This window comes from Fringilla coelebs (genome assembly GCF_963513975.1).
Source record: "Fringilla coelebs genome assembly, chromosome: 27".
In the NCBI taxonomy this organism is placed as follows: domain Eukaryota; kingdom Metazoa; phylum Chordata; class Aves; order Passeriformes; family Fringillidae; genus Fringilla; species Fringilla coelebs.
Window position 1 is genome coordinate 2,425,550 of NC_140053.1, and position 10,149 is coordinate 2,435,698.

The 10,149-nt window shown below is 50.9% G+C and overlaps 1 protein-coding gene across 1 annotated transcript; it reads left to right on the forward strand.

The window, feature by feature from the left end:
- Positions 1 to 149: 149 nt before the first annotated feature.
- Positions 150 to 9,672, forward strand: ORMDL3 (ORMDL sphingolipid biosynthesis regulator 3). Its single transcript, XM_084222294.1, has 4 exons — positions 150 to 250; positions 4,154 to 4,354; positions 5,532 to 5,683; positions 5,796 to 9,672. The coding sequence occupies exons 2-4, from the start codon at positions 4,181 to 4,183 to the stop codon at positions 5,929 to 5,931; spliced, it is 462 nt and encodes a 153-aa protein (XP_084078420.1). The 5' UTR covers positions 150 to 250; positions 4,154 to 4,180; the 3' UTR covers positions 5,932 to 9,672.
- Positions 9,673 to 10,149: the final 477 nt, after the last annotated feature.

A 10,149-nucleotide genomic window follows, 5' to 3' on the forward strand; every position in this document is an offset into this window, starting at 1 on the left:
CATCCAGCCGGGTCTGGGGTCCCTGTGAGCGGAGCGGGGCTCGGTGCATCCGCCGATGCCCTTCCCAGAGCCGTTCCCGCCGGTTCCCATGACGGCCCCGCCTCTCCCGCTGCTGCCGGACTACAGCTCCCGGCGTGCCGCGGCGGGGCGGGCCGAGGGGCCGCCGGGAGCGCACCGGGAGAGCACCGGGAGCGCGGCGCAGCGAGCGCCGGCCCCGCCGAGCTGAGCCGGGCCGGAGCGGGCGGGAGCGGTGAGTGCGGGCCGGGGGCGTCGGGCGGGACCGGGGGGCTCTGCCCTCCCCGGGGGCGGCGGCGGCAGAGCCCCGCGGCGGGGCCGGGGGAAGGTGCCTGGCATGGGCCCGGCCCGTAAGGAAAACACCCCAAAAGAGAGAAGCGGGTGCTGGGATGGAGCTGGGATGGAGCTGGAAGCGGCGCGGTGGGAGCGGGGGGTCCCGGTTAGGTAGTGCGGGTCCCCGTGGTGGGGTCGCGCTGTGCAGAGCCCGGCCGGGAGCGGGTCCTGCCCCGGCCTCCCGGGGCACCGTCCCGTCCCAGGAAAACGGGGAAGAAAGTGGGGTCTGGGACCCCACGTGAGCCCGGAGGAGCCCAACTTCGGCCTTCTCTTGTTGTCCAAGATCTCCCGTTAAATCCAGCAGGAAAGGCCGAGGGGGCAGGATCCCCGCCCTCAGCCGGGGCAGCTCACTCGTGTCCTCGTCCCCGTGTTCCCCGTGTTCCCTCCGGGGCTCTGGCAGCCCCGGGTCCCCCGAGGAGGAACCGGGCAACGCTGGGGCTCTGACATGTCCAACACGGCCCCGGGCTGGAGGGACACGGAACGCTGTGTTCCCAGTCTCACCTCTCACCCAGCCCTGCCCAGTTCAGCAGCGTCCCCCATGTCCTCCGTGCTCTGGTTCATCCGTTGCCAGCGGCACAGAAGGGTTTAAAGGATTTGTTTGGGAGGTGGCAGCTGTTGCTGCTAGAGATTGGGATCTGTGATCCGGTGGGATCATCGTCACCTGCAGTCTGGGAACACTCAAGATCAAGATAAGCACCGGAGCCCTCCTTCCCTCACCAGGCCATTGAAGATCCTGCAGCAGGGTGCCAGGATCGGAGCATGATCCTGAAATCCCTGGGGAGGGGTGACAGCACTGCCAAATCACAGGATCATTGATTTAGGATGGAAAAGGCCTTTAAGATCATCGAGTCTAAGCATTAAGCAAGGGAACAGGAACAGATGGTGGTCACACTCCTCTGGGGACAAAGGTGAGGAAGGAGCTGCCCCTGGACATGGAGCAGGACAGGCAGGATGAGGCAGAGGGAGGGCTCAGCTCCACTGCCTCGTTGTGCCCTTTGCCACTGGCCACAGCTCCGACTTTTCCCCTCCTTGGATGGCCACTGTCCAATGTCAGCACAGCCCTGACCTTCACCCTCAGCCTGGTGCAACATTCAGGCTTTTCTGTTCCAAAAAAAAAAGTGGGAAAGCAGAGCCTGGCAGCAGCTGCTCTGGGAAGGGGGGCTGGAGTCCTTCCCATGGTGGGCTGTGTCTTGTTGTCCTGCAGGTGAACAAATCCTGGTGTGGAATTAGAAAGCAAACATGGGGTTTAGGATGGGGGTAGGGACAGAGCCCTGGGAGCTCGTGTGCCCTCAGCCAGGCTTGTGCAATCCAAAATTTGGGAGATCTGGGCCAAGGGCTGCAGAGCCCAGGGCAGAGCTGGTGAAATATTTAAGGTGGGGAAGGACAGAGTTGGAGATGTGGAGTCACCTTCATTGCAGCAGTGAGTGCTTGGTGTGTCTGTATGTCCTGCAAGAATGAATTAACCTCTTGTACGTTCCAGCATCCCACCCCTCTAATCCTTAATTTCACAAGGAAGGGAAACTGAGGCAAGGGAAGGAGAATTGCTTCACATACAGCTTCTAAGTTGGGCCCTTTGCCACCCAGTTGTGGGTCTGCAACTGCTGTTTTTGCAGAGGAGACCAAATCCAAGCTGCTCCTTAGTTTTTCGAAGTTACACTCATGGTTGGAAATTCCACAGCACCAGCCATGTGCACCTCTGGCTGCAGGAAGCCGCCACAGCCCTTGGATAACAGAACCAGGAAAGACTCCTGGAGAGAAGGTTTTTAACTGTTGATTTTAAGGTCTGTAGTGACAGCACAGATCCCTTTCTGTGGGCAGGCCCTTCTCAGTCCCTCCTCCTGCACCCCTCTGTTGCTCCAAGACACAGCCATGTGGTTCCTCCTGCTGCACAGCTGGAATCCCACAACTCTCTGTGGAGCATCCAACTGTTTCTCATGCCTGTCTCCAGCATCCTCCAGACTAAACAAACCCGTTTCCTTCCAGCTGTCCTTGCAGGTCATGTTTTTCCTACACCTCTGCTTATTTTCTCCAGCTCTTCCCAGGACTGGACAGTGTTCACCCAAAATCCAGGAGATCTATTTCCCATGTCTGGCACTCAGCACTCCTGTTTACACATTCCATAGGGTGTTTTTCTTTTTGTTGCTGTAACAATCTGACTCTTTTTTGACTCATTTATGCTTCACCCCAACCCCCAGTTTTCCTTCTGAGAGCCCTTGGGAATTGCAGCAGGTTTAGGACAGAGCTGCTCCCTCTGCTAGGGGGAAGTGCTGAACTCTGGCTCTCACTCCTGTTTCCAAATCAAACTTTGGGCTTTTCTCTGGAATATCCATAAGTTGGTGACCTGGGAGGTGAGCAACAAGGGAGTGAGCAGCCCACAGACCTGCAGCCATTTTCCTGGAAACAGAATCCTTCTCCAGGTATGAGCCCCCTGACAGAGTGAGGTGAGGATCTGCAGCTGCCTGTGTGCACAGAAGAGGTTTGGGAGTTACTTGGAGCATTCCAAGAGCTGTGGAGTAGAGGCTGGCTGTGAGTCCCAGCCCTGGGCAGGAATGGGGATGGTGCCAGCTCCTGAGACAAGGCAGGCCCAGCACTCCATGGGGAGCTGGGAACAGCTGGCAGTGAGGAGAGTGTGATGTTGGATCTGGCTCAGGCTCGCCTCCGGAGAGCTGGAGGGAACAGCAACACGGCTTCCAGCTGTGGGAAGCAACAGCAAAGCCACAAGGCCAGACATCAGGAAACAGCCCTCACTGTGGGGTGCTGCAGCCAAGGAGGATGAACTGGATCATCTCATCAAACTCCTCTTCTGTGGGACACAAAGATAATTTTACATTTCCCTGATGTTGGTGTGAAGACATTCAGCTTTACAGTGGGTTTCATTTGGGCTGTTTTCTGTAATCCCTGGATACCAGTGAGCCAGAGCTCTCCTGCTGCCACTGGCACTGTGTCAGTCCAGAAAGCCACTTGATACCTTCACTGTCTCAGAAGAACCACTCCAAGGACTTGCTCTGAGAGGGTGATACTCTTTTCCTTCCTCTCTCTCCTGGCATTGTCCAGAAACCCATCTTTGTGCTCCTCCTACATGGCAGTTGTTCTTTCCAGGTAGGGGAAGGGCTAACTCCTCCCCAGCTCTTCCTCCTGAAACATCCTCCCAAGGCACTTGGTGCTGTTATCTCTTCCTTTTTAGGTTCCTCAAGAAGAATCTCATTCCTTCCCTGGGGGCAATTTTTTTTGTTCCTCTTTTTTTCCCCTCTGTAAGTCTTAAATATGAAGGCAAAACGCATGAGCCAGATAGGAGACCAGCAAACCTCCCAAGCCGTGCAGAACTGTGTTGATTTAGTTAAATTAGTTAGGAGATCTGTTGATACAGAGCCTTTCCTCTGTAAATGCTCTGTTCCCTTCCCAAGTTTAAGGCATGCTGACTCCATAAACACACAGGAAGCTTCCTGTGCTGTGTGTTTCCATGATTAACACTGTGATGAGGATTTAAAAGTGCTTAAAAGTATTGCTTTGAGTTTTGTCAGGCAATCGTGGGATTGAACCTCAACACCTCAGCTCCAGGAAAACATCTCAAATCACAAGAAGCTTCTGTCACAGACAAGCTTCCCACACATAATTCCCAAATCTCAACCCCTCCCGGAGTCAGCGACGTCAGCTCTAAGAATGGCAATAACGAGGGGCAGAGGAGGGAACTGACTGGGGATTTTTATAGCAAACAGCAGATTTTGGGTTTGCTTGACAAGCAGCCTGTGCTCGGCCCCACTGAGCAGTTTGGATCCGGGCTCTGACCTCAGTGTTTCTGTTCCAGGGGCTCCTGCCAGCCAGGAGAGGCAGGATGAACGTGGGAACGGCGCACAGCGAGGTGAACCCCAACACGCGGGTGATGAACAGCCGCGGCATCTGGCTGTCCTACGTGCTGGGCATCGGGCTGCTGCACGTCGTGCTCCTCAGCATCCCCTTCTTCAGCGTCCCCGTGGTCTGGACCCTCACCAACATCATCCACAACCTGGTAAGGGAGCGGCACGGGGAACCTTGGCACAGCTGTTCCTCTGAGCAATCTGCTGAGATTCCTGTTGAAGCAATTCCTTTGTGTTTCCAAAGATGCCGGGTGAGTTGCTCAACCTCCGGCCCTCAGCCTGTACTGGTGCCTCTGGGTCATGGATTTAAATCCAGCCCAGGTACAGGTGAGGCAGCAACACCTGGTGAGGCTGCTCAGAGGGGACATGGATTCATTCCCTGTAGGGCAAGTCCTTCATTGTGTCCCCTTCCCAAAGGAATCTGTCTGTGACAGACCCCATCACTGGGGTTGTAAAACCTGAATTGGCCTCATGAGAGTTAAGAAAAAACAAGATTAACCGCAGATTTTGTTCTGCCTAAAGTAAAAGATTAGTCGAGGAACTGATTCTTCTCTCTGAAGATCAAGTCCTTACATAGGTCCCCTTGGGCACAGGGGACAAAAAACTTCAGCTGATGGAGCAGCTGATTGTCTATCTTTTATTTTAAGTAATACCTCAGCCTGGGAATATTCCAGAGATAAAAATTACAGGGATTGAGGACCCTCATGATAAGTTATTACTAGTGGGGGATAAAAACCTCCACAAACGCCCAAACTGGAGCTTCTCAGGAGATAAAAACCTCCACAAACCCTCAAGCTGGAGCTGCTCAGGAGATAAAAACAACCACAAAGCCCCAAACTGGAACTGCTCAGCACTCAGCTCACGAGCTGCTGGCTTCTCACCCATCTTCCCTGGCAGCTTTAGCTTCTGGGGACAAAAAGGAATTTAAAGGCCAGGACTGGCTGTAGTTGGGAGCTGTGGTGTAGCCGGAATGTTTGTCTGTGACTTGTGTTCCCTGGTAATCAGGGGGTGACAGACCTTCTCCCAGACATTTTCGGGGAGCCTTCAGGCAGCAGGCAGGCGCTAATCTCCCGATCGCAGAGATCCCAGGGCTGTAATCTTGCCACCGCCTCCTTGGCTCACACCCAGGAGTTCTGACGTGGAGCAGCCGAGCTGGCCCGGCCTTTCCCAACTCTCCTTTCCCTGCTTCCCTGGCCGCTCCGGGTTTTCCAGCAGCGCCACATCCCTCTAGTGGAACGGCGCGGGGGTGCAAGCGCCCGGCTCGGCTGCCCTGGATCTGGGGTTTGTGGGGTGCAGGGCCCCGTGTGCCTCACGCTGTGTGTCCTGCAGAGCATGTACATCTTCCTGCACACCGTGAAGGGAACCCCCTTCGAGACCCCGGACCAGGGCAAGGCCCGGCTGCTCACGCACTGGGAGCAGATGGATTATGGAGTCCAGTTCACCGCGTCCCGCAAGTTCCTCACCATCATGCCCATCGTCCTGTGAGTATTCTGGGCTGGTTGAGCCACCTCGTGTCCCAGCACCCATCAGTGTTCTGTCCTGGGAGACAAACACATGGAATGCCACAGCTCTGTTCTTACCCTCTCTCTGCAGGTATTTTCTAACCAGCTTTTACACCAAGTACGACCGGGTACACTTCATCATCAACACCATCTCCCTCATGAGCGTCCTGATCCCCAAACTGCCTCAGTTCCACGGAGTGAGGATCTTTGGCATCAACAAGTACTGAGCGGCGTGGCCGGAGCGGATGGCGGAGGAGTGGGGCCGAGGGGGGATTCTTCTCCCCAGCCCCATTTCCTTCCCCCACACAGACTGGGATGTGGTTTGGCTGTTTAAAGGCAGATCCCAACAGACACATTCCGCATGCTGGATCCTCGTGCCCAATAAATCCAAACCAGCTCCAGAGTAGAGTTTAGTGCGGAGCAGGACATGCGACAGCGGATTTCTCTTCTCCCAGGGTCATCAATAGATGCAAAACCACTGAGACTTTGAGGTACAACAAGGATGAATTCTGGGAAGAGTCTCATCTATTCCAGACATGGAATGACGAGGATAGGGATGAGGGGAAAAGCTTTTAGTGCTGGTACTATTGCTGTGGTAAATGCACTTTAAATACATTTCCCTTCCTGAAGGTGGGTGCTTTGAGCAGAACGTGAGGGAAATCCAAAGGGATACAGCCAGACTTTCCCAGGACTGGATTGTTTTGGGGTCTGATTTCCAGTTTTAGGTGGGAAGTGGGAGGGGGAAGTGAACAACAGATTTTTATTTTGCAATCATTGACACCACTGAGAAGGGAAGTTCTTTTCCTAAAAACAGCACAGGAAGAAGTGACCTGGAGTTTGACAAAGCTTTTGATTTCCTACATCACCATCCGTGTGGTCCAGGGAAAAGGTGGATAGATCCAAAATCATGCTTGTTACTTTCAGTTTATACCCAAATCTGCCCAGGTCACCCCTCTTCCCCACCCCAAACTGCTGTTTTTATGTGCACAGGGGCTCAGTGGGCATTTGGATCAAGGGCTGAGGTGATTTAATGGCTGACACCAAATGCCATGGAGCTCCTTGGAACATGGACAGGGACAGGTGTGGGAGAGGCAGACAGTGGGCAGGTACAGGAGGAGGGCTGATTGTTCTAATCAAGCAGGCAGCCATCCTTGACTTGGAATTTTTCTCCTCACTTCAGCTCCTTGGTTGTTTAACTGCTTGTGACTGGGATTTGCCAGTTCTCCGTGGACTCGAGGGTTGGATTTCTGGCTTACCTGGAAATCTGTCCTTCAGCTCCATGCCCAAGGGCTGTGTGAGCAGCAGCACCAGCAGCAGATGAATTGACCAGCAAAGGAGTTGTTTTGTCACTGATAGTAGATCCTGTCACAGAGGAACAAAATCAAGCCTTTTTCCTCTAAAATTACCACCTAAATAAAGCAGGCTTAGGTTTCCTGGCTGAGACAGCTTTTACTGTTTTACTGAAAATCAGAATGACCTGATTTCCCTTTGGGTTGTGTCCCAGATGGAATGGGTTTTCCCTCACTCTTCCCCTATAACCCCATGAAAACCTATATTTTTGTTGTCTTAGTGCTTATATTGTCTCACCTTTTTTGACAATGGTATAAATCTTTTAAATCTGCATTTTTTGTCCTTGCAGTAGCAGATCCAGCTTTAGAGGCCATGGGGGAGAATGCTGAGGTTTTGGACGGTCTGAGCATAGGACATGGAAGGAGGAATTTTTAGATCTGTTACTACTCCATGCATAATTTTAGCCAAGTTGCTTCACTTCTCTCTCAGACTTCCTTTGGGACTGCTACAGGGAAGGGAAAATATGGAGTGTACCTGAAAGGGCTGCTGGAATACAGGGAGAATCATTCCCTAATGTGTTTGGAAAGTGGAAATCCAAGTGAAAAGGAAGTTTTCAAGCAGGTAGAAGGAGAAGAGAATCTGGCTGGAGACCCCAGGGTATTGACAGATGTGCAATTTCCTTGATGGGCAGTTTAAACCTTCAAACCTAGGATAGAAGAGCTGCTGCTTTAGCTGAGGTACTCTCTACCCTAATCGGCTCTTTAAGCTACTAGACAATGATAATTGTGATAAAAATAGAGATATTTCATCAATCAGCTGGGAAATGACACAGACATGAGCAGTATTCCTGCAGGAGGGGCAGGTCCTGGCAGGGTGCCTGAGGCTGAACTTGAAATGTTGATTGTGGTGCTGCACAGACCTGAGTGTCTGCCCAGACACCACTTCCATCTCCAGGGGAAATGAAAGAAAACTAATTATTGTGATAGAAAACATGGGGAAAACCATCATTTTGCAACAGAAACAGCCTCTAGATGCTTTCAAACATGACTCCTCGCAGACAGACATATGCTGGGTATTTCTAAGCATATGCACATCATAGATTTGTGAATTTAGAATAATTATCAATTGAAAGGATCAGGTTTTTTTTATATGAGATACAGCAATAACACAGCTGTGGGTTTGAACACTTGTGTGGTCACTGATACTATCTGACCCTGTTTCCTTAAATTAAAGATCAGCTGGGACTCAGAATGGGATTATAAACTTCTCAAACAAGCAGGTTCTAAAGCATAAAGCCCCAAACTTGTAATTAAGACTGCCTAGCAACAAAAGTAAATATTTTTTTATTTCTCTCCTTCACACAAATGATCAAAACAGCCAATGGCAGACTCACGACATGACACTTTTCACAACACAGGTGTGGCATTTTTCCATGGAATAACTGACATTAATTTGGACTCAGTTAATCCAGTCAAGAGAAACAAAAATGGAAACATGACTAATATGGAAAGAAGCAAGTTGAAGAAAGATTTCATGTTCTGTTGTGGTGAGTTGAGTATCTATATATAATTAATAAGTATTTGAACAATTACACATCGGGTGGCATCTTCCTTAAGATCCCAACTTAAGGCTAGGTGTCAGGATCAATCAAAAATAAAAAGCAGGAAGTCAAATATAATTAAACCACCATTTTTGGGTGTACCTGAGTCTGAAGTGAAAGGACAGCATGAGCTGGCTGAAGGGTGGTCAGACATGTCCTGGCAGGGGACAGATCAGGGGTGAAACCACATTGTGGGAGGAGAAATGAAACATGAACAGATACGGTGCTGCAGGGAGGAGATAACTGATTGTTACTGATTTTAAATGGGATTCTGATCACATCACACTTGACAGATTTCCTCTCACACTGGTCCTGTATCATGATCAGGACAAGTTCCTACCTGGAGAGATCAAATCTCCTGTGATGGAAAAAAACCTCCTGGTAAGTTATTTTAAGCTTTTCTGTTTAGGTCTGCAATGAAAGAGAAAAAAATTTGAAAGGCTGGAAGGCTTCTCAGGAACTGGCAGCAGCCTGTCCCATCTTGTACTTGGCAAAGCCCCCTCAGCCACTGTCAGCACCACGCACGTTTCCATGGGGCACAGCAGCCCCTGCTCCAGGACACTCAGAAAACCAGCAAGTCCTCCCAGCCTGATGCTCCTGAATCAGGAATCCTGACCTGGGAGTCCTTTCACAGAGCTACCAGGCTGGCAAACAGTCCAAACCTTTGCAGGAAAAAGCCTATAAAATTAAAATAAATGGAGGGCTACTTATTCTTGAGTACTTTTATGTTTGAATCACTGTTCAATTTTGGGTTGTTTTTAGAAGCTCGGTACTGGCCCTCAAGGAGGGGACAGCAGTGGGTTAACACATTAATATTCCTTCTTGTGACTTATGTTGCTTTATCATTGCCTAGAATATCTTTTAAGCATGTGAGTGTTGGTGTGTCCATACCCTCCTTGGATCAGTTAAATCAGCTGAATTAGTTGGGAGGGTTTTTAAAGGAATGTTCTGTACAAAGTTTTAGGGTTTTTTTTTTCCCATAGCCTTCTTTTTGCTGTGGATACAGGAGTCTCATGTAGAGAACTTTCTAAAATAAAGTGTGAATATTTTTATTACTCCTTTGTACAGTATTCTAAGAGAGACTAATAAAAGTGAAGTATTCAGGTAAAAACTTGCACTTGAGTCCTGGAATCTTCACATGGATGGCTTCTGCTGTCAAACAAGCACAGCAATGTACCCAGGAGACACGGAATGGCTCAGGTTGGAAGGCACCTTAAGGCTCCAGGGCCATTCCCACCCCCTGCCATGGGCAGGGACACCTTCCACTAGCCCAGGTTGCTCCGAGCCACATCCAACCTGGCCTTGGGCACTCCCAGGGAAGGGGCAGCCACAGCTGCTCTGGGAAATCTGTTCTGGGCCCACACCACCCTCACAGAGAGGAATTTCTTGCCAATATCCCCTCCTGAGTCCATTTCTCCATCTGTCAAAGAGGAGCAACATTATCTGGCTCAATAAAGTTGGAGCATGGAAGGATGGAATGGTTTGGCTTGAAGGGACCTTAAAGCCATCCAGTCCCACCTGCTGCCAGGGACAGGGACACATTCCTGTCCAGTCT